Source organism: Rhinatrema bivittatum, chromosome 8 (assembly GCF_901001135.1).
Source record: "Rhinatrema bivittatum chromosome 8, aRhiBiv1.1, whole genome shotgun sequence".
In the NCBI taxonomy this organism is placed as follows: Eukaryota; Metazoa; Chordata; class Amphibia; order Gymnophiona; family Rhinatrematidae; genus Rhinatrema; species Rhinatrema bivittatum.
This window is the reverse complement of record NC_042622.1, coordinates 187,024,209-187,052,090: the sequence shown is the minus strand read 5'-3', so window position 1 is coordinate 187,052,090 and position 27,882 is coordinate 187,024,209. Positions and strand designations below refer to the sequence as shown.

Here is a 27,882-nt window from a genome sequence, read left to right as displayed (position 1 = left end):
TGCAAATGCATGTTGATGGCCCTATTAGGTATGCCCACGCGATACAGAAAGTAAAATGTGCAGCCAAGCCGCACATTTTACTTTAAGAAATTAGCGCCTACCCAAAGGTAGCCGCTAGTTTCTGCCAGCACCGGGAAAGTGCACAGAAAAGCAGTAAAAAAAGTGGAAAAAAAATTAAAATGGGCCGGTGGCTGTTGGGCCGAAAACTGGACGCTCAATTTTGCCGGTTTCCGAGCCCGTGGCTGTCAGCGGGCTCGAGAACCAGTGCCGGCAAAATTGAGCGTCGGCTGTCAAACCCGCTGACAGCTGCTGCTCCTGGTTAAAAGGAGGTGCTAGGGATGCGCTAGTGTCCCTAGCGCCTCCTTTTGCCCGTTTCTACCACACCACCTAATTTAAATACAGAATCGCACGCACAGGCAAGTGGCCTGTGCGTGTGCCGGGAGAGCGGGTGTTCGTCCGCTCTCCCGCATACTTTACTGAATTGGCCTGTATGTAATTCTAACATCTTATTTCTATTAAAATGTCATGGCGCTCTCTAGGTGCCCAGCAGGTTTAGCACTTCACTTCTAGCTAGTACTTCCAAATAATGCATGCCAAGATGTATTACTATCACAAAATGAAACTGTGTATGTATGATGTACAGATCAAAGATTTCAATTAGAAAAACATCATACCTACAAGCTGAAAAAAACTACTACCATGTAGTCTGTTAAATGAGCGTAGAAACCTCATAAACTGAGTGAGCTTCTTTTTGCTGAAAGAGATGGCAACACACACTGCCGATTTTGCAGTGTTTTAAATGCTGCTTAACAGTCAGTTATATTGCTTAAGACTGTATTACCTCGTTTCAATCATCAGTGATCATCGGTTACCACACTCAATATTGTCCGTGGTCACCGATGATTGAAACGAGGTAGGCGTTAATTTCTGCCGGCGCTGGGGAAGTTCACAGAAAAGCAGTAAAAACTAGAGATGTGAATCGGAACCAGAATCGGATTCGATATCAGTTCCGATTCACATCTCTATAGATGTGAATCGGAACCAGAATCGGATCCGATATCAGTTCCGATTCACATCTCTAGTAAAAACTGCTTTTCTGTGCACCCTCCGGCTTAATATCATGGAGATATTAAGTTGGAGGTCCCAAAAGTTAAAAAAAAAAATTTTTAAATCAGCCTGCGGCTCACGGGTTGAAAACCGGATGCTCAGTTTTGCCGGCATTCGGTTTCCGAACCAGTGGCTGTCGGCAGGCTCGAGAACCGACGCTGGCAAAATTGAGCGTCTGCTGTCAAACCCGCTGACAGCCACCACTCCTGTCTAAAAAGAGGCGCTAGGGACGCGCTAGTGTCCCTAGCGCCTTTATTTACCACGGGCCCTAATTTAAATATTTTGGTTTACTGAATCGCGCGCACAGGACACTGGCGCTCGCCTGCTCTCCCGCAAACTTTACTGTATCGGCCTGTTAATTTTTAAAAATCCCTAGGTCTTGGGGCTAATCTTTCCTTAGACTTTGTATGCTAGTAAATCTTGATGGTCTGTGCCAAGAAATTGAGCTTAGTTAGTGGTGGCAAAGCCAGATCCATTAATAGTCAGGTATTGACTATTTTCATGGATAGGGAAACTTGCAGAATTGAGGTAATTATTAGCAGAGGCATAAAGTGTCTGACCCCTGTTTTTTCCTGAATCGCATCATATGAATATTTGCCCAGCTTGATGGATGTTGTCTTCTTTTGAACAGGCTGGTTTGTTGCTGTTCCTTATACTGTAAGCAGATCCATATCCTCCATGTAGCAGAATTTTGCTGTCTTTTCTGTGTTTTAGGAAGATGAACTGAAATACACGCTGAAGCGGTTGATAGAAGGTCTGGCAGCCACCCGAGAATCGGCTCGGCCAGGGTTCAGCTTGGCGCTTGCCCAGGTCAGCATTCTTTCAGTGAAGTTAATTAGCCCTTGATTGTCTTTGGAAAGATGCCGCTGTAAAATTGATTTCTATGGTTTATTTTTATTAATTAATTATAACATTCCGGGGGTCCTTTTTTTTTTTTTTTTTTTTTATTTGTAGTACATATATTGCATTAAACATAGCATTAAGTACATACAAATCATGGTGGAACATGAGTTTCAGATAGTTGGACCCACCTGCTACTGGCAACAAGTAGAGTAAATATAAATCTAGTACAGCAAGTCCCAAATGTTGAAAACATGATAAATCCAGAAATTAATGCTATGTACAATTAGAGTATAGTGCTGTAACATCTAAATATGTACAGTTTTTCCATGTAGTAGTTTGTATAGAGTTCCCCCTCCCCTCCAGGGCACCGCTTCATACATTTAAAAGAAAGAATGTAAGCTAAACTGAAAAATTAAAATATAGTATACAACATCCTCAGTCTCTGCATTCCTTGAGTTTATCCGATGCTAACGATAATAATATGACATGTCCGTAGTATACTGGATGGAAGCCACAATTCAAGGGCGAACCCAGTGTCCCGTGTGAGGGATCCTCCTGTAACCACAGGATCGTAGGCTCCCAAGTAATCTTAAATGCCTCCAAAGTGTCATGTTTCACTGCTGTGAGGCGAGCCATTTGAAAGTGACTGTGTAAACTATGAAGAGCTACTGCCAGAGAGGGAAGATCAGGTGACTTCCAAGCCCTAGCTAGTTCCCCTTTAGCTGCCACAAAAACTTGGGTGCAGAATTCATTTGCTTGTTTGGTGGATCCCTCCGGAGGTACATTAAGTAAGACACATTTAGGGTCCATTTCACCTGGTCCCGTAATCATACTGGCTAACCACTCATAAACTCCTTTCCAAAACAAAACCGCCTTTGGGCACTGCCACCACACATGGAAATAGGTAGCGATATGTCCACATCCCCTCCAACACACATTGGGAATCGCAGGAATCATTCTGTGTAATTTGTCTGGAGTCAAATGCCACCTATACAAAATTTTATAACATTGCTCCTGTATACGGGCAGAAATCGACACTTTGGATATCCGGAGGAATATTAAGTCCCCACAGTTCATGGTCTAGCTCCTTTCCCAGTTCCCTTTGCCATGCTTTTATATGAGCTGCAGAATAGGGTGTTTGGTTGTTCAACAATTTGTATATTTTGGAAATAACCCCCTTCATTTTACCTAAGTGTTCACAATAATTCTCAAAGAGTGTTTTCACTGAATGCACTCTGTTAGCTTGTATGAGCATAAGCAAAAAATGTCGAACCTGAGCAAAAGCGAGTACCTGTCCGAGCCCATGTGGCCCCGGTATATTCATCGTCTCATATCCCCTGCGACTCCCAAGTGGTAAATTGGGGATTATCTATGCCCCCCTGAAAGGTAATGTTACGAAATAAGCGAGATAGGTGGTGATAGGCAGAATTCCCCATTAATTTAGCTTTCCAGTACTTCCACAATGGTAAGGTAGTTTGTAAGGCTGGCATCAAATTTGTTAATGGTCTCCAAGTAGATTTGGGTTGCCACAGAAGTGCCTGGAGAGGCATAGGACCCACCTGCGCCTGTTCCATTTGAACCCATTGTTTAATATCAACCTTATGATAGAAATCTACCAGAAAGCGCAATTGCACTGCAGCGTAGTACCAAATGATATTCGGTGCTCCCAAGCCCCTGCAAGTTTGGGCAAAAATAAAGTAGTTCTAGCCACCCTAGGTGGTTTTTTATGCCATATAAAGCCATAAATTTTTGTTTGCCATTGTTTTAATATGATGGGAGATATAAAAATTGGTATAGTAGAGAAAAAATAAAGTAAGCAAGGTAAGATAACCAGTTTAATAATCGCTAATCTCCCCATCCATGAAAAATACTCCCTAGTCCAATTATGCAGATCTTTATTGATTTTTTTTTTTCCCACAGCGGGTTGTAATTAAGGGTATATAATTGAGAAGTATGCGAGCCAATTTGAACCCCCAAGTATTTAATAGAGGTTTTTGCCCATCTCAGCAGCCTTTGATACTGTTAACCATAATATCCTCCTTGGTAGAATAAACGAAATAGGCATTAAAGACTTAGCGCTCAAATGAGTTAGCTCTTACCTAACAAATAGAACCTTCAAAGTAAAATTTCTTGATAAAGAATCACATCCCATCAATCTCAACTTCGGAGTGCCCTAAGGATCCTCTCTATCCTCTACACTATTTAATATCTATATGCTCCCTTAATGCAGAATTCTATCAGGCCTCGCTCTAACACACTTTATCTATGCCGATGACGTTCAGATTTTAATACCGATCCAAAAGTCCATTGACCAAACTCTAAAGCTCTGGGACATATACCAATCTTCCATTGAAAAGGTATTAACCCAAATGAATCTTTCCCTAAATACTAAAAAAAACTGAAATCCTATACATCTCACCTAAATTAAGCAAGACAAAAGAGATTGAAATTCAAGAAGCAGCCAAAAACTACCCCATCTCCCTAGAAGTACGAGATCTAGGGATTCTTATAGATTGTGAATTCTCTATGAAATCCTGTGTTAAAAAAATCATAAGCGATGGTTACTTCAAATTAAACATACTCAAAAGATTAAAACCCCTCCTATTCCCAAAAGACTTTAGAACTGTCTTACAGGCACTTGTCTTATCAAGATTAGACTACTGTAACTCACTATTCTTAGGCCTTCCCGCAAATATCACAAGACCATTGCAACTTCTGCAGAACTCTGCAGCTAGATTCTTGACAGGTACTAGAAGATCTGAACATATCACCCCAATATTAAAAGAACTTCATTGGCTGCCGCTCAAATACAGGGCCCAGCATAAAATCCTATCACTAATTCACAAAACCCTCTACAATGAAAAAATTAAATGGCTAACCTCTTCATTTCACTTCCACAACCCCTCAAGAATCACCAGATCAACCGGAACAGGGATGCTACCAATTCTTTCCCCCCAAATTGCCCACCTAAATAACGTAAGAGAAAGATCTATCTCTATTGCTGGACCCCTTCTATGGAACTCTATTCCGCAGGAATTACGATTAGAAGCAGACATCAAATTATTTAAAAAGGGGGATTAAAACTTGGCTTTTTAAACAAGCCTACCAAGAGCTGTTATCATAATTATCTTACACTTCTGATTTTATACCAAGGTATTGTATATTTTTATCTTATTATACTATCTCTCCCCTAACTATGCTCCTCTCTAAGTGTTTAAATTTTGATTATTTAGCCTACTATTTAGTTTGCTATGTTACATTGTTTCATAATATAACTAATTATTTACTTCCTTTCTTCTTTGGAAATGCAAATAATTTTAAATGGTTAATTGCTAATTACTGTAAACCTATTTCTATACCCTCATTAAGTTAAGTACCATCATAATGGTTTACAGGAAGGCACCAATATTAATATTGGAAGACAGATAAAATCTATCACTAAACAAGTGTCAAGACTATACGGTAACATAGCTCGTTTATAATTACTCATAATTGTGAGTGTTATCATGTTCTATCATTTCCATTCTTTATTGTCTCATATTTTAAATTGTGAGCAAACATATTTAAAAATTTAAAAATAAAAGTAGAATATATACCCATGTAGGTTGGGGTAGTGTGCATGAGTGTTCTGCAGATCGTTTTTTGTTTTTCTCTTTATCCCTGTATACTACTTTCCTTTCTCATTGTTGTAGGCTTGTTTAAATAACCGTGTTTTCTGAAGGTTTTGATGTCTGTTTGTAAGCGGATCTCGACAGGCATGGTATTCCATAGCATAGGACCTGCTAAGGAAAGCGCTCTTTCCCTTACTTGGGTTAGTTTAGCTGTTTTAACTGAGGGGATGGTCAGTAAGGCTTTATTTGCTGATCTTAGGTTCCTGTTAGGGACGTGTAGGCGAAGGGCTGTATTCAGCCATTCGGCTTTTTCGTCATGTATTAATTTATGTATGGTACATAGGGTTTTGTAATGTATTCTTTGCTTGATGGGTAACCAGTGCAATTCTATTAGGGTTTCAGTGATGTGGTCTCTTTTATTTTTACCAGGCAGAATTCTGGCAGCCATGTTCTGCATTATTTGGAGTGGTCTAATCGTTGTGTGTGGTAATCCAAGTAGGAGGGAATTACAGTAGTCAGTGCTAGCGAAAATTAGAGCCTGTAACACTGATCAGAAATTGTTTGTTGTAAGTAGGGGTTTTAGTCTTCTAAGGGTCATGAGTTTGGCGTATCCTTCCCTTACTTTTAGCGATATGTGTTGTTTTAGGTTAAGTTCAGTGTCAATTATTACTCCCAGGTTTCTCACTTTTTCTGAGAGTTTAATTGTTTGGTTGTTTTTGAGTATGATAGGGTTTTGGATGAATTCAATATTTTTGCGTTCCAGTAATAGGAATTCTGTTTTCTCTATGTTAATTACTAATTCCATCTGGTTCATTTGATATGCTTGCATGAAAAGTTGGTATATAAAAATTATTAAATACATAAATCTAAAAGGAAAAGTTTTCGTGATGCTCCCAACAATCGGACTAGGCAAATTTAGATTTAATAGTTCCGACTTTTCTAGGTTCACTTTAAAGCCAGACACCCGATGGAAATTCTCCAAAGCAGTCATAGCCCCCTGTAATGATACCTCAGGATCAGTCAGTGTGAAAAGGATGTCATCTGCAAATAAAGTTTGAAATGCAAGCGCTCAAGTTGCACTCCAGTAATGGTTTCCGTCCGCCTGATGCCGTGGTGGCTACTCTATTGCGTTCTCGTAAACCTTCCACCTCGTTGGCGTGTGTGAGAGTGTGGAGAGTTATTGACTCTTGGTGTGTGGATCACCAATTAGATCCGGTGCAGGCTTCGAATTCGGACACTTTGTCTTTTTTTTTTTTTTGCAAGCTGGCTTAGTGAAAGGTTTGTCCTGCAGTTCCTTTCGGGTTCAAGTCGCAGCCCTTGGATGCTTTCGGGGTAAGGTACGTGGAGTGTCTTTGGCGGCGCATCCAGATGTGGCACGTTTTCTCCGAGGCGCAAAGCATCTGCGTCCTCCGTTTTGGAACCCTTGTCCTGCGTGGAGTTTAAATTTGGAGCTCAGGGCTCTGTGCACTGCGCCTTTTGAACCCCTCAAGCATGCGACTTTGAAAGATCTTACGTTGAAGGTAGTTTTTCTTGTGGCCATTTCTTCGGCTCGTAGAATTTTTGAGTTACAAGCCTTGTCCTGCAGGGAGCCTTTTCTTAGGATTTCCGATGCGGGAGTTTCCTTGCGAATCGTGCCTTCTTTTTTGCCCAAAGTAGTTTCCTCTTTTCATCTAAATCAGTCGGTTGAGCTTCTGGCTTTTCCGTGTTTAGATTGTATGGATCCTTCCTCCAAGGATCTCAAGAGATTGGATGTGCGACGTGTGCTGTTGCGTTATCTCAAAGTTACCAACAGTTTTCGAATGTCTGATCATTTGTTTGTACTGTGGAGTGGTCCTCGCAAGGGTCATAAAGTTTCCTGGGCTACGATTGCTCACTGGTTGAAGGAGACAATCAGGTCAGCTTATCTTCTGGCTCGTCGGGATCTTCCGGTAGGTTTGAGGGCTCATTCCACTTGGTCGCAAGCTGCGTCATGGGCAGAGTGTCAACAAGTTTCTCCTCAGGAGATTTGCAAGGCGGCGACTTGGAAGTCGCACACTTTTGCTCGTCATTACCGTTTGGATGTCCAGTCTCTGAGTTTGTCAGCCTTCGGAGAGGGTGTTCTCTGAGCGGGACTCTCTGGTACATCCCAGGGTCTGGACTGATCCGGGTATGTACAGGGAAAGGAAAATTGGTTCTTACCTGCTAATTTTCGTTCCTGTAGTACCACGGATCAGTCCAGAGGCCTGCCTGTTTTGTCTGTGTATAGCAAATTTTTTTATGGAGCGTCCGCTCGATCACAGTTTTGGTATTTAAACTGCATTTTTCTGGTTCCTCAGGATTCTGCTTCCACTTAGGGTTTGTGAGTAGGAAGTATGATACAGAGCCGACATTCATAGCTAGTTAATTTTCTTGGTTGGACTTCTGCTTTGATATTGTTAAATTCTGACGGACTGCAGGTGGCACCCCAAGGTATAGGGCAGAGTCAGTAGAATCTTTCTCTGTCTCCCTCTGCTGGATTGGAGGCAAAACCCAAGGTCTGGACTGATCTGTGGTACTACAGGAACACAAATTAGCCGGTAAGAACCAATTTTCCTTTATTGCAGAAAGCACATTATTTTCATAGCACTCTAGATAGCATACAGGGCTACTGTGTATGTTGGAAGTAAGTGGCTTGCTGTAAGGTCACACGGTGAGGAGTGGCTGCTGGGATCCAGTCGACTTGTTCACATTTTTCTGTTCTAACCACTGCGCTGCCAGCCACCTGGTTTGCAAAAACAGAAATTGGAAAGTTAATGAGTACTTTGCTTTGACTTTGGAATACAGACATGGCTCTCTTTGTCTCCAAGAGAAGCCTGATGGCTTTAGTTTTTGTCCTTGGTTTATCATTTTAAGGCGGACGGGATCTGTTAATAATGGAAGGACTGATGTGTTGATACTACTTCCTAGGTTCTGCAGTTTTTTGAAGAAATCCCACTCATCACGGTACTAGAACAGATCCAAGAAAGACACAATCTTCAGAAAGTGAAAAAGGTAAGGGCTCTTCTTTTACTTGGCTAATTTTTCTGCAATTAGCTGCGATGTTTGTTTCTTTTTTCCGTACTGGGTGGCGACGCACATGGCCTTTTTCTGTGAGCTGCAGGCTGCGTTTTTCAGCTCCAGTAAACAGACACAGACTCACAATGTTGCACCCTCAGTGTGGAGGTGAGGATGTGGCAACCTGGCATAATATCCGGGTCCGTGGAACTGTCTACCTTTGATTAGGTTTTGGACTGCGCTGTCAACAGTCTTTGAAGCAAACTATGTTGCACAATTTATAACATTCTGAAGTGGGTTTAGTTTGCACCTTGTGGAGTAGGTTAAAGATGATTTGGATTTGAATGCCTAATGCGGTTGTGCCCGGATTGCCCAAGCCCGTAACCGAATCACCATCTCCTCCTCTGGAAGGATTTATAGGCCTGTGTAGATCGATTATGAACCTATTCTATTCTTTGATATCTAATCTGCTTTTCTCAAATGTATGGTGCAGCTGTCAATACCTTTAGGTGACGATGTGGCTGTTCTATCCCCATGCTGATTCTTTCTGTTTCAGAAACTGTTCAGGAGTGCAGCCTTTGGAAACTTCTTTGGGGTGCTGGCATTATTTCAGTCTGGTCGCCTCATGAAGGTAGGTCCAGATCGCCCCTCCCCCTTCAAACTGGGGTCCCTTCTTGTACTGGTGCTCCTTTTCAGAGCCCCTGAAATCCTGAAAACTGCGTCCAGAGCCAGGGGCTGGAGACGAGGCTGTGGAGTTATCTCTTCAGGGAAATCTGATTTCTCCATCTGGTTGCAGGGCGGAAGCGAGGCCTAAGGTTAGAGTCATGGGCTGAGAACCAGGAAAGCCCAGGGTTCAAATCCCACTCCCCCACTCTGCTGCCACTGACATTTCTCGTGATCTTGGGCAAAGTCACTTTTATTTCCCATTGCTTCAGGTACCTACTTGCCTTGTAAGCTCTTAGCCAGCACCTAACTTCTGCAGGCCTCACCTTCTCCAGTCTGTTAAGGATGTAAGGTCCTAGTGCTAGGAAGCCAGGCCATTAAACCTTTAGGACTAATAAATAGGTAACTGAGCTTGGGACAGAGTGGAGGGGGTTCTGTAGGTGCTAGAAGAGAGGTGAGAATGTTTTTTAGATCTGTAAAGTCAAGTTTTGACACATTTTGTAGGAGCGAAAGGTGCTTGTGCAGTGTGTTCAGCTACTGCAGAGCCTGGCTGAATACAGGGAACATCTGAAAGATCTGCCGAGGAACACTCTGGCTGATATTCTCTCTGAGGTAAGTGTGAGACTGCTTTAAAAAAATATTTTGTGAGGATGGGTTTAAGAGATTCAGTTTGTAATTCAGTGTTCCTTGAATCTCTGAGGGTTTCTTATTGTTCTTGCTAAAATTATATGTTGCAAGAGCCTACGATGATGTGCACCAAACTAACACATTTATTTTTTTCTCACTCAAGGCCCCCTCCCCCTCTCGGAATGTTTTTCCTTCGCTCCCCTAAGAACTTGCTGGTCTTATGGGACAGAGGGTGCTCTATGCGCTAGCACAGCAAGATGCCCACTAGGGTGTAAATGCATCCCCATGAATAAATCCAGGGGTAGCAAGTACAGCATTGAAAAAAAAAGATTACAGTTTTGGTAGAATGCCAAGTACCACCTGGGATAATGGTGTCAGTCCCTTTGTATGGTTTACAAGTATTGCAAGGGTCCCAAGTGCAATGACACCACGTTCCTCTGTCTGACCCCCCCTCCCCCATCTCTGTCTCCTGCACTGTCGTAAGGAAATGTAACTTTGAGAACAGAAGAAGTGCTGTTCTAGGTCAGACCAGCAATCCATCGAGCCCGACATCTGGTCTCTCTCAGTGGCCAGTCCAGGTCACCGGGCTGTACCCGGCAGATCTAATGGGAAAGTCCATTCCTTGTTGCTCATTTAGAGGAGAAGAGATGGCTTTTCCCTGCCTGGCTAATAATTACTCATGGACCTGTCTTCCAACATCTGATGGCCGTCTCTCTTAAAACTGTGTTTCTCCTCCTTTGGTTGTGTTCCTTAGATGCCAAAGGCCATCTTCGAAGAGCTGCTCTTTGGGGTTCTCCAGACTGATCTGTCGTCTGCGCTGAGCACCCCAGGACAGCTGCATCTCTTGCTGGTTGGGATGCAGAAGTTTCCTGACGTTCTTAAGCCCAAGAAGTTAAAGAAACTATTGGGATCGTTGGCCGTCGTCACAAAGGAGAACATACCAAAGTACGTTGTTAAAGAGTCCGAGAGCATCATCGTTCTTTCCTTAGAAATAATAAAAATAAAACGAAACTCCTTAGGTGAAGAGGGCGTGGACTTTTCTAGTGGCCTGTTTACCTTCATGATATGGGTCAGGGCTGCTAGAAGCGTTTTGGAAAGTGGCAGATGACAAACGAACATAGTTACCTGTCTTTGATATCCGCTGGCCTCCTGTGATTGTGAAAACATCAAATGTAAAAGAGAAGCAACAGCGATTTCACCAACTTTGATGAGATGGACACTAGGTCGTTCCATTGTACAACCGGATAACTTGTAGGGTTCTGGCGGTATTCCAAATGTTCCCGGAAAAAAACTGGAATCCGTCAGCTGGGATATCTCCAAACCCTGGGATAAAAAAAGATGTTGGGGTAGCAGCTGAGCTTACAAAAACCACACGTAGGCCCCTTGGATCCCAGTTAGCATCCTTGTTTCCGTCCCCGACGTTGAGTTGCCGTATTCTGGTCTGTCCTGAAGCAGCGTGTATGTGATGGTTTAAAGCAATGCATACAAAAGAAGGAATTTTTTGAAGGTCTGTTTTTTTTTTTTTGTTTTGGTTTCTGTTTTATGGGCCTTCACAGATATCTTGATGTCTCAATGCTCCATTGAAAAATAAAAACAAGGCCAGGGCTTTAGTTTTAAGAAAAGGCTTCTGAGTTTTTTGTGGTTTTTTTTGGCCTACAACAAAACTCTTTTGAAAACTACGTCTGCATCCAGCCAATGGGAGAAATGCAAAGATCGGCACATGGGTATGGACTTAGAGCGAAGCCTGGGGACTGGAGTGGTTGCTTTTTGGTTTGTTTGTTTTTTTCTTTTTTTGTACTTAGCATCATCGGGGCTTGCCCCGTCTGAAAAATCCTGCTCAGATTTTGGGGCCGGCGTAACTTATTTTTTTCTTCTGGTGTTTACCGGTAGGCTAGTCGAACTCCTGAAGATGGCTGCCAGGTCCATGAAGAAGGAACGCAGTCTTTCTGCCGTGGGATTGGATCTCCTGCAGGTGTCTCTGAAAGAGGGAACGTTTGAGCTCTTCTGGGGGGAAGCGGTGGAGAATGGGCTGCTGAAGGACCAGTCTGGCCCTTGCAGGTAGGTTTAAAGTCCCCCCCCCCTCTCTCTCTCTCTGCTCCAAAGGTATTACAGAAAGCCACGGGGGATGGATGGCGTGTTTATCAGCAGGTGCTGTCATCTGCACGGTGGGAGGGCAGTGGAGAATTTTTTTTTTTTTTAACTGATCTTTAGATTAGCCTCTGGGGATTTTGTTTTGTCAGTGATGTAGCTGACTGAATGTTTTAGCAATTTTGTAAGACATCTGCTTGTTCTTTTATATTCTGTAGTTACATGTGCTTCCGGTTGCTGGGTGCTGCCCTGCCACTGCTCTCTCTGGATCAGCTTCCGATTCTGCTCAAAGGTTCAGTGATGCGGCATTATGGGGAACATGTTGTGTCTGCTCAGGTGGGTATAAGAACATAAGAAAATGCCATACTGGGTCAGACCAAGGGTCCATCAAGCCCAGCATCCTGTTTCCAACAGTGGCCAATCCAGGCCACAAGAACCTGGCAAGTACCCAAAAACTAAGTCTATTCCATGTAACCATTGCTAATGGCAGTGGCTATTCTCTAAGTGAACTTAATAGCAGGTAATGGACTTCTCCTCCAAGAACTTATCCAATCCTTTTTTAAGAAAGGACAGAGAGGATAGGAAAGGGGGAGGAGTGGCTCTTTATATCAGAAACAATATTCAAGCATCTGAGCTGCAAGGAAGATGGGGCAATGAAGAAGCACTATGGGCCAACCTAAAAAAAAATGGGGCATCCATTTTTATTGGAGTGGTTTACAGGCCTTCAAACCAAAAGGAAGAGCTTGACATGAGATCTGGTTGAAGTCATCCAAAAGATGGGAAAGAAGGGGAGAAGTGATCGTTGGAGACTTTAATTTGCCAGATGTAGACTGGAGAATCCCATCTGCAGAATCTTAACAATAGTAGAGAAATAGTGGATGCCCTGCAAGGAGCTTTGTTCAAACAAATGGTAATGGAACCCACGAGAGAGAGAGCTATACTAGATTTAGTGCTCACTAATGGAGATAATGTCTCTGATGTCCAGGTGGGTGCCCACCTCAGCACCAGTGATCATCAAACGGTATGGTTTAATGTCACAAAAAGGATACGGAGAAGAAGCACACGGACCCAAGTTTTGCAGTTCAAAAACACAGACTTTGATGAAATGGGGAAATACCTGGAGGAAGAACTAGTAGGCTTGGAGAACGAGAGAGAAGCGGAGCAACAGTGGACCAAACTTAAAGGAGCAATTACCATGGCAACTAATCTATATGTTAGAAAAGTAAAGAAAAGCAAAAGAAGAATGAAACCTGTCTGGTTCTCAAAGGAGGTGGCTGACAAAATAAAGGCTAAAAGAACAGCATTCAAGAAATATAAAGGATCCCAAAGAGTGGAACACAAAGAATATCTGGTGGAACTGAAGGAGACAAAGAAAGTAATCAAGACAGCAAAAAGTCAAGCGGAAAAAAGGATTTCCAGAGAGGTAAAGAGAGGTGACAAAACATTTTTCAGATACATCAGTGAAAGGAGAAAAGTTCAGAGTGGTATAGTGAAATTGAAAGGTGAAAAGGATCAATGTGTGGAAAGAAACGAAGAAATGGCAGAAATATTAAACGAATACTTCAGTTCTGTGTTCACTAAAGAGGACCCGGAGAAGGACCGTCGCTAGTTAACAAGAAATTGGAGGGAAATGAAGTAGATGAAACTCCATTTACAGTAGAGAATGTATGGGAAGAGCTGGGGAAACTGAAAGTGGACAAAGCCATGGGGCCTGATGAGGTTCATCCCAGGATACTGAGGGAGCTCAGAGATGTGCTGGTGGTTCCGCTGCATGACCTGTTCAATAGATCACTAGAAACGGGAGTGGTGCCAAGTGATTGGAGAAGAGCGGTGGTGGGCCTGCTTCACAAGAGTGGGAACAGAGAAGAGGCTGGTAACTACAGATCAGTTAACCTCACCTCGGTGGTGGGAAAAGTAATGGAGTCGCTGTTGAAAGAATAGTGAACTATCTACAGTTGGGAGAATTGCTGGACCAGAGGCAGCATGGATTCCCCAGGGGGAAGATCCTGTCACACAAATCTGATTGACCTTTTTGACTGGGTAACCAAGGAAATGGATCGAGGAAGAGCGCTCGATGTCATCTACTTGGACTTCAGCAAAGCTTTCGACACGGTCACGCACAGGAGACTAGTGAATAAAATGAGAAACTTAGGAGTGAGTGCCAAGGTGGTGGCCTGGATTACAAACTGGTTGACGGACAGAAGACAATGTGTAATGGTGAATGGAACTTACTCTGAAGAGAAAGCTGTGTTGAGCGGAGTGCCGCAGGGATCGGTGTTGGGACAGGTCCTGTTCAATATCTTTGTGAGCGACATTGCGGATGGGATAGAAGGTAAGGCTTGCCTTTTGGTGGATGACACTAAGATCTGCAACAGAGTGGACACGCCAGAAGGAGTGGAGAGAATGAGACGGGATTTAAGGAAGCTGGAAGAGTGGTCGAAGATGTGGCAGCTGAAATTCAACTCCAAGAAGTGCAGAGTCATGCATATGGGGTGTGGAAATCCGAAAGAACTGTATTCGATGGGGGGAGAAGGGCTGATGTGCATGGAGCAGGAGAGAGACCTGGGGGTGATAGTGTCTATTGATCTGAAAGTTGGCGAAACAATGTGACAAGGCAATAGCCAAAGCCAGAAGAATGCTGGGCTGCATAGAGAGAGGAATATCGAGTAAGAAAAAGCATGTGATTATCCCCTTGTACAGGTCCTTGGTGAGGCCTTACCTGGAGTACTGTGTTCAGTTCTGGAGATCTTATCTTTGTAGGGACAGAGACAGGATGGAGGCGGTACAGAGAAGGGTGACCAAAAAGGTGGAGGGTTTTCATCAATGACTTATGATGGGAGATTGAAGAATCTAAATATGTACACCTAGAGGAAAGGAGGAGCAGAGGTGATATGATACAGCCTTTCAGATACTTGAAAGGTTTTAATGATCCAAAGACAATGACAATCCTTTTCCGTTGCAAAAAAATCAGCAGAACCAGGGGTCACGATTTAGAACTCCAGGGAGGAAGACTCTGAACCAATGTCGGAAAGTATTTCTTCACGGAGAGGGTGGTGGATGCCTGGAACGCCCTTCCGGAGGAAGTGGTGAAGACCAAAACTGTGAAGGATTTCAGAGGCATGGGATAAACACTGTGGATCCATAAAGTCTAGAGGATGTGAATGAAGTGAAGAGGCATGGAGGCGGCTTGCAGGAATGATGGCTACTACCTGGAAATTAATGTCCTTATTCAATAAACATACGCACGATTAATGCGACTCCAACATTGCTCTATGCTTCAACGGCAAGAGGAAATGTGAAAAAAAAGGATTTGCATCCACAAAAAAGCAGGGGCGTAGCTTGCTTGATACGGCGGTTACTACCCCTGACCAAATAAGCCTGATACTTCACTTTCATTGATAACCAGCATAGTTCTCTGCTTCAATGGCAGGGGGAATGATGAAAAGATCTCTGCTTCAACGGCAGGGAAATGATGAAAAGATGATTTATATTCGGACAACAACCAACAAGGACTGAGTTGCACAGACTGGACTTGCGTGGGAGTAGCTTGCTATGATGGCGGTTAATACCCCTAAACAATTAGCTAGATACTTCACTTAAATGCAGCTCCAGCACTGATACTCCTAACCAATTAGCTAGCTACTTCACTTAGATGCAGCTCCAGCACTGCTAACTAGATCGATGGCGGGGGTGGAAGGGAAATAGAACAAAAAAAGTCACTTACAAGGGACAAGAGTAACAAGTATTAGGGGGGTGGGGGGGAGTGAAAGCTTTGCTGGGCAGACTGGATGGACTGTTTGGTCTTCTTTTGCCGTCATTTCTATGTTTCTATATATGTATTCTCCGGGGCTCCAGTTGAAGTCCATTCTTCGATTTGTGGTTCATGCTTTGCACAATCTCTCTTCTTTTTTTTTCTTTTCTTTTCATATGTCTTCAATATCTTGTCCCTGTATGGATGCTGTCCTGGGCCATGATCCCGATTCTCCCTTCTGTGATGCTCACGAAAATTGTGTGTGACTTTGACATAGTTTTAAAAAGATCAATGATACAGAGTTTTGAATCGGTGCTTTCTCTGCATAATTGTGTATCAGCCCATGTAAATTTGTGGGCTGTTACATGCGTAAATCACATCCGCCTTCAAAGGGACCTTTCGCATGCAAGTTTCCTTTCCTAGCGTGTAGGACCAATGGGTTATGTGCTCCCCTGCCAGCAGATGGAGACGGAGTCAGGTTGCAAAGCTGACGTCACCTTAGATATACCCCTGTAGTGACCTCAGCCCCCTCGGAATCTCTCTGTCTCCTAGCAGATGTGGATGTGCTTTTCCTATTGGGATCACTGTACTGTTTAGGAGAAGACATTTTACCTTTAAATTGGAGAAAAGATTGAGCCCAGCTCTCCTCTGGTGATACCTAGTGGTCCCTCCCCCAGTTAAGAATTCTTGAGGTGATTTCCGAGATCCCTCAGAGGTTTGCCTTGGTCCAATAGCCGGTTCCTGGCATGGTCTTTGCTGCTGGAGCAGCTGAAAGGCAGTGGGTGCAGGAAGCCAAGTGCGGTGGTGATGGCCAAAGCCCTCGCCTCCTGCACCCGGAGACTGTCTCTGTACTCAGCCAGTAAGCGCTGAGTCCAGGTAAGTTTAAAAAAAAAAAAGAGAGAATTTCCCATTCAGAGACGATGGAGGTGTTTTGGTAAGACTTCCTCCGGTCTCCTTGCTCGGCGCGCCGTACCAACGTCGTTCCCATGCTGTTGCTGTAAAGGGAAGTGGGCATCCGAATGGGTTGAGCAGCCCCCCAGTGGGCTAGGCCCCATTTCAGGCTTTGTTGGCACACCGCATGGTAGGCTGCGTCAACGACATCTTGCGCGCAGTTTTGTGTGCCTTTCATTGCCCTCCATATAACGTTGGTACCCATGATGTGTGCCGGCTGTGTGCAGAAGGGCACGCACACATACATACGTGCACAACGTCATGCACAGTCTACGCACAAACTACTTAGGCATAGAATTCCCAAACACACTCATGCCTGCTCCTCTCTAAAGAGGTGGATGACCCAGAGAAGCTGTGGAGCTCTGACCTAGTCCGTACCTCAGCCAAAGAAGTGGCTTCAGTGATAGCAGCCAGAAGACAGCTATGGCTGCAAAATTGGTCAGCAGATGCGAGCTCTAAGGCACACCTCACAAAGATGCCCTTTAAGGGATCACTCCTTTTCAGGAGCGAATTGGAAAAGCTGGCCAGTAAGTGGGGTGAATCTCCAGTCCCCCGGCTACCGGAAGATAAGAGAAAGCAGTTACAAGACCCCTCGCCTATGAGGGGTTGATCCAGGGGTGCCCAATGCTATCGGCCCTACAGAAACCTGCCTCTCCATGGAAGGGACTCCCCACCCATTGCATGACGACATCGCTCAGAGCTGTTGCCCTATATTTTTTGGGAGAGGGGAAGGGGACGGGTACTTGCCTGAAAAAAGGTTACCAACCCATAATCAGTTCTTTAACGGTATTATTTCCTGAAATCTTCTGCTGGTTATATCTGTATTCACTTAATGCAAAAATAGTGAGATGGCAGTGCATTGTGTCGGCATAATGATACTGTAGAATCAATGTCTTTGTGTTATGGAGGAGTCGTCTTTCTGTTTTAAGATTGTCCTTTCAGTTTAGTAAAGTTTACAGGTTTTATTTTATTTTCCTTGGGGGTGGGGGGAGGGGAGTACTGGCCAGTACCATTTCTAGGTCTCAGCAGACTCCTCCCCCGATTTGCCTGATGGCATGCTATCATCTAGATTGCCAGCTAGTCGCCGATTTTGCAGAGCTAACAGAGGGCCTGATTCACTAAGGCATAACATAAGAACATGCCATACTGGGTCAGACCAAGGTTCCATTAAGCCCAGCATCCTGTTTCCAACAGTGGCCAATCCAGGCCATAAGAACCTGGCAAGTTCCCAAAAACTGTCTATCCCATGTTACTGTTGCTAGTAATAGCAGTGGCTATTTTCTAAGTCATCTTAATTAATAGCAGGTAATGGACTTCTCCTCCAAGAACTTATCCAATCCTCTTAAGCACAGCTACACTAACTGCACTCTGTCAACAAATTCCAGAGTTTAATTGTGCGTTGAGTGAAAAAGAACTTTCTTCGATTAGTTTTAAATGTGCCACATGCTAATTTCATGGAGTGCCCCCTAGTCTTTCTATTATCCAAAAGAGTAAATAACCGATTCTTATTTACCTATTCTAGACCTTTCATGATTTTAAATACCTCTATCATATCCCCCCTCAGTCGTCTCTTCTCCAAGCTGAAAAGTCCTAACCTCTTTAGTCTTTCCTCATAGGGGAGCTGTTCCATCCCCTTTATCATTTTGGTCGCCCTTCACTGTACCTTCTCCATTGCAACTACCGTATTTTTCGCACTATAAGACACACCTGACCATAAAACGCACCTAAGATTTAGAGGAGGAAAATAAGAAAAAAAAAATTCTGTCCCCATGATCGGCTCTGTATGAAGCTTCCCCCTGTTGGCCGTCTATGGGATATTTTTTCGGTTTTGTTTTTTATAGTAAGGCAGAGAACATCCACACAGGTACTCACACTCACTGGTTTTCTCTCCCTCACATACATACATAGGCTCTTTCCCCTCCCCACATACACACACAGGCTCTTTCACATTCACTAGCTCTCTCTCCCACTCCCACACAGGGTCTCGCACATACAAGTTCCCTCTCCGGCTCTCCCTCACATATACACATACCCACAGACAATCACACACTCAGACTCTCTCCCTCATACACACAGCCCTCTCACACCAGTCTTTTTAAACTTTCATGACTGCTGCAAAGTTCAATAAGTAAGTCAGGGCTATATTACATTGATTAGGAGAGCAATTTGCTCCTAATATTTCAACAGGTAGCCACGTAATCAGCACAGGCAGTCATTCTATTTGCTTTTCATTAATTTCAGCTGTCAGAAACTGCTAATCAGTTCTGAAAATCCACATTGCTTCATATGCAAGAAACATTTTATCATAAATCAGTGAACTATACCATGAACTAAAAAAGTAAAAGTTTGTGTCATGTGTCCTCTATCCCAGGCAGTATATTACCCTCATGATTTTCTAATATATCTAAACAAATGAGAAGGAAATGGCCTGTACTAACCATAAACTTTGATGCCATGTATCGTCTTCTGCTGGCAGAGCTTGAGCTCCCTGCCGGTCTGCTGTTGCCGGGTTGCATTTTACTGCGAAGGCTGGCGTGGCGCAGTCAAATGCCACCTGTTTGAACTGGAGGGGGCCTCCGTAGCCCATGCGGATGTTTGACCTGAAGTACGCAGACCTTCGCAGTAAGATGCACCCCAGCAACAGCAGACCGGCAGGGAGCTTAAGCTCTGCCAGCAGAAAACGATACATGGCATCAAAGTTTATGGTTAGTACAGGCCATTTCCTTCTCATTTGTTTAGATATATTAGAAAATCATGAGGGTAATATAATGACCAAGTGGGCTTTATCCCATCTCGTATGGTGGGAGATAACATCCGAAAATAGTTGACTTCTTGGATTGGGTTAAACACCAACAGGTTCCCTCTGCTCTGCTATCATTTGATGCTGAAAAGGCCTTTGATCTTGTGCACTGGCCATTTTTATTTAAGATCTTGCAGAAAATGCAATTCGGGACACTTTTTTCAGCAATGGATAGCAAAGCTTTATGACTTCCCCAAAGCGCGGGTAAAGGTGAATGGAGTTTATGGGCCCAGCTTTAATATCCAGTGAGGCACTAGGCAAGGATGCCCGTTGTCACCTATGTTCGCCCTTTTTCTTGAGCCCTTCGCGGTGAGGGTTCGCTTATCAGACCACATTTCTGGGGTGGTACTTCAGCGTCTGCATTTTAAGTTATCGTTATTTGCAGACGATATTTTATTTACACTCACTGAACCCAATAAGTCTCTCAAGGGAGTGATGAGTGAGCTAGATTACTTCTATAATGAAGCTGACTTTAAAGTGAATTATGTTAAATCTGAGCTCCTGAATATCAACTTACCGGGTGAGGACCATAACACAAAAATTTCCCTTCCGTTGAGCAAAAAAGTTGATAAAATATTTAGGTGTGCAAATTGGATCCTGCAACTTGGACGTTTTTGATTTTAATTATACTCCCCTTTGGAGGAATATTGAGAGAGATTTAAATACGTGGAACAGGGAACACTTTTCTTGGATAGGCCACATTGCGGTTGTCAAAATGAATGTTCTGCCTTGCCTTCTTTATTTTTTCTCCACAATCCCCATCTAAATCTCAGCTACTATATTAAGGCTGTGGCAGAAGAGGATTTATGGCTTTATTTGGAAGACGCGGCCACCAAGGGTAGCACGAGCTGTATTATTCCTCCCCAAAAATAGTGATGGATTGGGAGCCCCTAACCTTTTATGGTATTTTGCAGTGGCGCAACTTAGGGCCCTAGTGGACATATATAAAAAGGTCGAAATTAAATAGTGGGTGCAGTTAGAACAAATCTTGGTGGGGTTGATGCCTTTACGGGCACTTCCATGGCAATCCTACATTCCTGGAGACCACTGGTCTACTTGCAGCCAGCCCTTTGTAACACGTTAAGAGTATGGGCTCCATGGGAATCTAAACTGGTGGGATCTTGTAACTATTTTCACCTTTCTTACTTATTCCACAATACCAACTTTCCTGTGGGAATAGGGTCTCGCATTTTCACAGAGTGGGCCATCCAAGGCATTACTAATATTGGACATTTTCTAAGAGAGAGAGTACCATTTTAGGCTTAGGAGATTTAGCCTGAAAATACTCGCTAGGTCTGGGAAGCTTTTTATGCTTACACACAGGTCCGTCATTTTTTAAGGTCTTTGAGAGTGAGATCTTTGCGCTTATCTAAATCCTTGCTTGATAACTATTGCAAACACTCTGATAAAGTGTGGGGTATAACATCCAAGATATATACTATGCTCAACACTCACCCTCCTCATATTTTCTCACAGTAAGGCCTGGAACCAAGACTTGGGGGAAACATTGGATGATGATGATGATGACTGGGATTTAGTAGTCTATAAGACAACGAAGTGCTTCATTTCTACTGTTCTACAGGAACACTGCTATAAAATTCTGTATCGATGGCATTTGACCCCAGTTAGACATCATAAAATGTTTCCTTCTGTATTGGACAAATGTTGGAGAAATTGTGACCTACCTACCTTTGGGTAAGTTACGCCTGCCAGCAGGCTGCTGGCGCACCATAACCCAACCCGGGGGCTGGTCTGGAGGCCTCAACCATGCCCCCGGAAAGCCCCGAAATTCGCGCCGCCCACCCGACATGCCCCCTTTGCGAAGCCCAGGACTTACGCGCATCCCGGGGCTTGCGCGCACCGCCGAGCCTTTGCAAAATAGGCTCGGCGCGCGCAGGGGGGTTTTAAAAGGGTTCCGCGCGTACCTTATGCGCGAAACCCTTTTAAAATCTGGCCCAAAATTTTGAGGCCTAAAATTCCAGGTGCACGCCTACTTAAGTTTTTGCTGCAGTATTTCCAAAACACTCAATTAGCACAGCAGCCACCTTTGAGAGCGAGATAATTACACTGGAACGGTTAATGCAATCTAGATTTCTGCAAAGAATAGTGGGAGCCAATATCAACGAGTGTACATAGATACATTTAAAAATAGAAACGCTTCTGAACTCCAGTTCTGTTGGGGCTGGGGAAGCTGTGAAAGCGCAGCACCAGTAGGGAGGGGAGGAAGTAGTCATACTTGATAAAGACAAAACTTGGTGAATGGCTTTAGAACCCATGATAGACGGGTCTGGAAGGAGCCAGAGGGAGGGAGTGGTCTTTGGAAATATCCACAGGTACTTGTGAGACCAGGCTCATAGCACCAGGATACCAGCACTGGTTCCAAAGGAGCTAGAAATACAAAGGAGAAGCAGAGTTGCTTACCTGTAACAGGTGTTCTCTAAGGACAGTAGGATGTTAGTCTTCACACATGGGAGACATCATCAGATGGAGCCCATTACATAATCATTATTGTCTGGCATATCTCACTGCAGTGAAACAGGATACATTTCCCCTCCTTTCAATTAGTTTGGAAACCCTTGGTAACATGGCTGAAAGATCAAGACCCCCATACTATTCTTTTGCAACTGTTTGTTTCTTGTAGCTTGGATGTTGTTACTCTGTTCCTTGGAGCAAGTACGGTAGTTTTGATTATCTGCGGTAGTGTTAGTATAAAATCTTAATGACTCTGTGTAACATGACCTGCTCCTTCAGTTAAGAACATAAGAAAATGCCATACTGGATCAGACAAAAGGTCCATCAAGCCCAGCATCCTGTTTCCAACAGTGGCCAATCCAGGCCATAAGAACCTGGCAAGTACCCAAAAACTAAGTCTATCCATGTAACCATTGCTAATGGCAGTGGCTATTCTCTAAGTGAACTTAATAGCAGGTAATGGACTTCTCCTCCAAGAACTTATCCAATCCTTTTTTAAACACAGCTATATTAACTGCACTAACCACATCCTCCAGCAACAAATTCCAGAGTCTAATTGTGTGTTGAGTAAAAAAGAACTTTCTCCGATTAGTTTTAAATGTGCCCCATGCTAACTTCATGGAGTGCCCCCTAGTCTTTCTGTTATCCGAAAGAGTAAATAACCGATTCACATCTACCCGTTCTAGACCTCTCATGATTTTAAACACCTCTATCAAATCCCCCCTCAGTCATCTCTTCTCCAAGCTGAAAAGTCCTAACCTCTTTAGTCTTTCCTCATAGGAGAGTTGTTCCATTCCCCTTATCATTTTGGTAGCCCTTCTCTGTACCTTCTCCATCGCAATTATATCTTTTTTGAGATGTGGCGACCAGAATTGTACACAGTATTCAAGTTGGTTATGGAGGGGTTGGTTCTTGCATTGAATGGATTGGGATTCTTCTTTCTTATTACTAGTCTGTCATTGTAACGCTTAACATCCTTTGCAGAAGGATGATCAGCCCCTGGATTTTTTTATCTTATTCTTATCAATATGGAGAGAAGGTGGGGGTGGGATGGGTTACAAGTTAATTTCTAAAATGATGACCATTGTTTATGGGCTGTGATATGTGTGTATTGTGAAGAATGTTTGGTGAGTTCGCTTTAAATGGTCAATAAAAGTTCATATTAAAAAAAAAAAAAAGCCAAAAAAAGAGAGGAACTGTTGCTTCTAATCTTCTTTTTTTTTTTTTTTTCCCAGCTTCCGGACAGGTTTAAGTTTGCTCCGGAGATGGAAGGCTATGTGGATTCCTTCCTGGAAGGCTGCGCTGATCCGGAGCAGCAGCTGGCGGTGTTGCTGGCCTTCTCCACCCTCACCAACGAGGGTTATCCCGTGGTGCCCAGCCAGTGGAAGGTGGTGAGGCACCTGCGGCTGGTGGCTCTGCAAGGGTACATGGACTGGCTGAAGAGCACCTTCGTGAGCCCCGATCTGGGCGCCTTATTGGATTTCAGCACCAAGCGGCAAAAACAGAATCAGGAGAGTGCGCAAACGTGAGCTTGCTATACGTTTTCACTTTGTAGACCTGTGAGCTCAAACTGAACAGGACAAAATTTCCCATCCTCACCCCCCATCATCTTCGGTCCTCCCCCTAAGCTGCTTGTTACTATTAGGTGCTGGGTTAGATCGACCTTTAGGTTTGCTCCAGTGTGGCAATACTTATGACATTTTCATGGAGGGTGAGGTGAGAGAGATTGTCATGGAGGCTGTAGAGGGAGAGATTGGACTTGCTTTAGAATGTCCCCACCAGTCTTGCCGGCAAACAACCCTCTTTGTGGTTAGTCTTGAAAATGGAAAACTAGACGTGCTGTTGCATTCCCTGCCCTCAGGAGTGCCTCCAGTCAGTTTGGGTAAAAGTACACGTGTTGTGGCACACCGTACTGAATTTTCTCCGCATACAGGGTGGGCAATTTTAAGAGGGTTAATGGCTTTTGAGCGTTTCCCTCATCTTAATCTGACACTTTGCCCAGATTGCATTTCCGAATGATAATCCCCTGCTGATATCATTTACCTAGTAAAAGTCCTCAGTTTACAGTGAGTGCAAATATTTAACACTGCAGTCCTGCCTATCAGATTCTTGTTATAGGAGTGAGAGATACAAGCCTGTTCCCTGTACGTACCCAGATCAGTCCAGACTCCTGGGTTTTGCCTCCCTTCCAGCAGATGGAGACAGAGAGTTTTGCAGACACCGCCTCTTAATCTGGAAGACACCTGCAGCTCCTCAGTATTTCTCTGGCTCCAGCAGATGAAGGAGGTGCAAAACCTACAGTTCTGTACCTAGTCAAAAACACACACAAAAAAAAGATCGCCTTTTTTTAAGAATTCTCTCCTAGGAGGTTGGTAGTGCTCGTAGATGTACGCTGATCCATGCCGGGGGTTACAACTGATGGTCCAGTTACCTCACCCTCAGGAGCCTGAAGAGAAGCCTCTGCCACTCTTCAGTTAAGCATTTAGATAGTTTTTCTGTTTTTGTTCTTGGTTGCTAAAGTTATTTGGGGGGGGAGAGTTTTATTTATTTATTTATTTATTTTTGTGTGTGTGAGCTTATCGCAGCTGCACCCCATTCATGGCAGGAAGGTTTCTGGGAAGTAGGCTTTCGGTGTGCAGGTTTGTTCAGGTGAGACTCCTTGGTGTGCTCTGGCTCTGTAGTGCACCATGTGGTCAGCTGATTTCAGCCATGTCAGGGGCCGGCAGATGTGCTGCTTGTGGAGAAAGTGCCGCGTGCCTTTCTCGGACCAGCCACTGTAACCGATGCCTCTCCGGGGGGAGGCATGTTGGCAGGGATGACGGCAGCTTCTTCCCTGCAGAGGGGGTCCGGCCTGGAACCACTGCGCGGACGGCTGTTGCTCTGTTTCTGCTGTGGCCATTATGGATTTTTTCTCGGCTAAGGCAGAGAGTGCAGCAGGGGGAGGGGATCTCCTGCTTGTTCCCTCTCCTGTGGATTTCTCCACGGCGGAGGCCTGGGGGGCCTATGGGAGCCAATCAGGGGATGACCAGGATTCTCTGTAGGAGGATTTACAAGGTTCCTCCCCCTTCTCGCCAGAATTTATGATGCTTATGCACAAAGCCTTTTTAGCTCGTTGGGCAATGGATCGGTCTGGTGCCAGGCGGAGGACATCAAACCCCCCCCCCCCCCCCCCCCAAAAAAGGCCCAGATTTTTGGGGGCTGCAGGAGCCCACCATCGAGGAGGGTTCCTTGGAGGAGTTTGATCGGGGCCTGCCATCTGGGGATGATTCTTCTGGTGCGGACCATTCTCATTTTCTGCAGGATCCAGAGGAGGATGTGGAAAAGGTTCAGCCAGAGGAAGTCGATGATCCCAAGGTGGTCCACCTCTTTCAAAGAGAGGAACTGGGGTCCCTGATTCCACCGGTTCTGACTGAATTGGGCATAACTGTCCTGCAGGTCCAGACTGACCAGGAGGATGTGGATCTGGCCAATACCTGCTTGAGGGGGTCCACCTAAGACTTTCCCTTTTCACAAGTCCATTAAGCAGCTCATGGTCAGGGAGCCAGATATTCTGGAAACTGGCCTTAAGGTTAGTAGACCATGGACAAGCTCTATCCTCTACCTGAAGGCACCCTGGAGCTCTTGTGAGAGCCAAAGGTGGATGCTTCGGTCTCGGCGGTTACAAAGAGGACCACCATTCCGGTATCGGGCGCAGCGGCCCTAAAGGATTTGCAGGACAGGAAGCTTGAGGTTCATCTTAAGAAGATCTTCGAGGTGTCGAAGGCTCATCTAGGAGCATTGCCTTTTAAGGGCAAATCTTTGTTTGGAGAAGACTTGGAGCAGTTGCTAAAGCATCTGGGGGATAACAAGGTGCACAAACTTCTGGAGGACAAGCCTAAAGGATCCAAAGGATTTTTCCCTGTTCACTCTTGTTTTCAGGGGCAAAGGCATTTCTGCCAGAGCAGAGCTCCAGGTGGTGGCCAAAGGCAGACCTCTGGGAAGTCGCAGACCCAGAACCAGCCATTTTGTGGGCACAGAGCAAGCCAAGACAGCCCTGGCGAGGGTAGTGGTGGGCCCAAGCCAGTGCAATGAGGTGAGGCTGGCCCACTCCTTGGTTCCAGTCATCGGGGATCATTTGACTCAATTTTATGAGCAGTGGGTCAAAATCACAATGGAGCAGTGGGTTCTAAACATGATAGGACAAAGCTACGCTTTAGAATTTGCTCGGCCACTCAGAAATCTGTTCATGAGATCTCTTTGTGCTTCAATGGAAAAGAGGCTAATTGTGCAGCAGACCATATGGCGACTGCGAATGCTGGGAGCTATTGTTCACATCCCTCAGGACAAGCAGGGGATGGGACGTTATTCCATTTATTTTGTGGTATCAAAGGAGGAGGGAACTTTTTGTCCGATTCTGGATTTGAAAAAGATAAACATAGCTCTCAGGGTTTCCTGTTTCCAGATGGAGATTTTGCGGTCTGTCATAGCAGCAGTGCGAAGCAGGGAATTTCTGGTTTCCTTGGATCTGAGGCATATCTGCACATAGGGATTCACCCGGATCATCAGAAGTACCTCCGGTTTATGATACTGGGGAAGCATTTCTAATTTTGTGCCTTCCCATTTGGTCTGGCGACAGCCCCGAGGACCTTCACCATGGTGATGGTGGTTGTGGCAGCAGCCCTCCGAAAGGAGGGCATTCTGGTCCACCCATATTTGGATGACTCGCTCATCTGGGTGAAGTCGGAGGTCCTTTTCAGGCAGGAAGTGGACATAGTGCTGCGTCACCTGATAGCGTTAGGTTGGATAGTGAACTTGTCCAAGAGTCAGCTTTCTCCTTCTCAGGTTCTGGAGTTTTGGGGCGCGTCTTTCGATACCTGTCTGGGAAAGGTATTTCTCACAGAGGAGATAATTGCCAAGCTACAGGCTCAAATGAGGAACCTGTTGGAGGTCCAAGTGCCCAGGGACTGGGATTACTTGCAGGTCTTCTATTCCATGGCTTCGACCTTAGAGCTGGTCCTGTGCAAATTGCTCATATGAAACCTCTTCAGAAAGCGTTGCTATCCCAGTGGGATCTGGTGTCAGAACAGTTCCATCTTGCAGTACCACTTACTGGGTCCGCCAGGTCCAGTCTTTCGTGGTGGCTTGGCCGGGACCATTTGTGTCGTGGCATGGACCTCGAGGTGCTCCAGTGAATGGTGGTGACCACCGACACGAGTCTTTCCGGTTGGGGAGCTGTGTGTCAGTCCCAGTTGGTACAGGCACTTTGGTCGGCAGTGGAAGCGACCTGGTCCATCAACTGCCTTAGAGACAAGAGCGGTGTGGTTGGCTCTGGAGGGGTTTCTTCCCCCTTCTGTACAACTGGGCAGCCGGGGTCCTGTCAGACAGTGCAACAACGGTGGCCTATATCAACCGCCAGGGAGGCACCAAGAATCTGGTTTTTGTTCTGGAAGCGGAGAGGCTGATGTTCTGGGTAGAGCAGCATCTGGCCATCATAGCGGCATCGCATATAGCGGGGTCCAACAATGTGGAAGCGGATTTTCTCAGCCGACAGCAGTTAGATCGGAGGAAGCGATGTCCTTCATTTCTTACAGGTGGGGAATGCCTCATATGGATCTGATGCAACCCAAAAGAATGCCAAGATACCGCATTTTTTCAGTTGCAGAAAAGAGCATGGAGCGGAAGGGATCAATTCCCTAGTGCTTCTCTGGCCTCATGATGATCTGGTCTACGTGTTTCCTCCATGGCCTCTGGTGGGCAAGTTGTAAGGAGAATAGAGGTAGATCCAGGAAGGGGTTATTCTCGTAGCTCCAGAGTGGCCTCGAAGGCCTTGATCAATCTGGCGGTGGATGGTCCACTGAGGCTGAGCCACTTATCGAATCCTTTGCGGCAGGGGCCTATATTTTCAGATCAGGCATATCGCTTTTGTCTAGCGGCTTGGCTTTTGAAAGGAGGCAATTTAATGAAAAGAGGGTATCCGG

At 44.8% G+C, this 27,882-nt stretch overlaps 1 protein-coding gene across 2 annotated transcripts in view; it reads left to right on the top strand.

The window, feature by feature from the left end:
* MYBBP1A (MYB binding protein 1a) overlaps positions 1 to 27,882 on the top strand; it is a 119,730-nt gene that overhangs the window by 1,002 nt on the left and 90,846 nt on the right. For both annotated transcript variants that reach the window (XM_029612669.1, XM_029612670.1), the window contains exons 2-9: positions 1,822 to 1,917; positions 8,487 to 8,570; positions 9,130 to 9,204; positions 9,741 to 9,848; positions 10,618 to 10,808; positions 11,754 to 11,921; positions 12,170 to 12,287; positions 23,161 to 23,450. In XM_029612669.1, the coding sequence (XP_029468529.1) occupies positions 1,822 to 1,917; positions 8,487 to 8,570; positions 9,130 to 9,204; positions 9,741 to 9,848; positions 10,618 to 10,808; positions 11,754 to 11,921; positions 12,170 to 12,287; positions 23,161 to 23,450 (1,130 nt within the window). The remainder of the gene's footprint in view (positions 1 to 1,821; positions 1,918 to 8,486; positions 8,571 to 9,129; positions 9,205 to 9,740; positions 9,849 to 10,617; positions 10,809 to 11,753; positions 11,922 to 12,169; positions 12,288 to 23,160; positions 23,451 to 27,882) is intronic.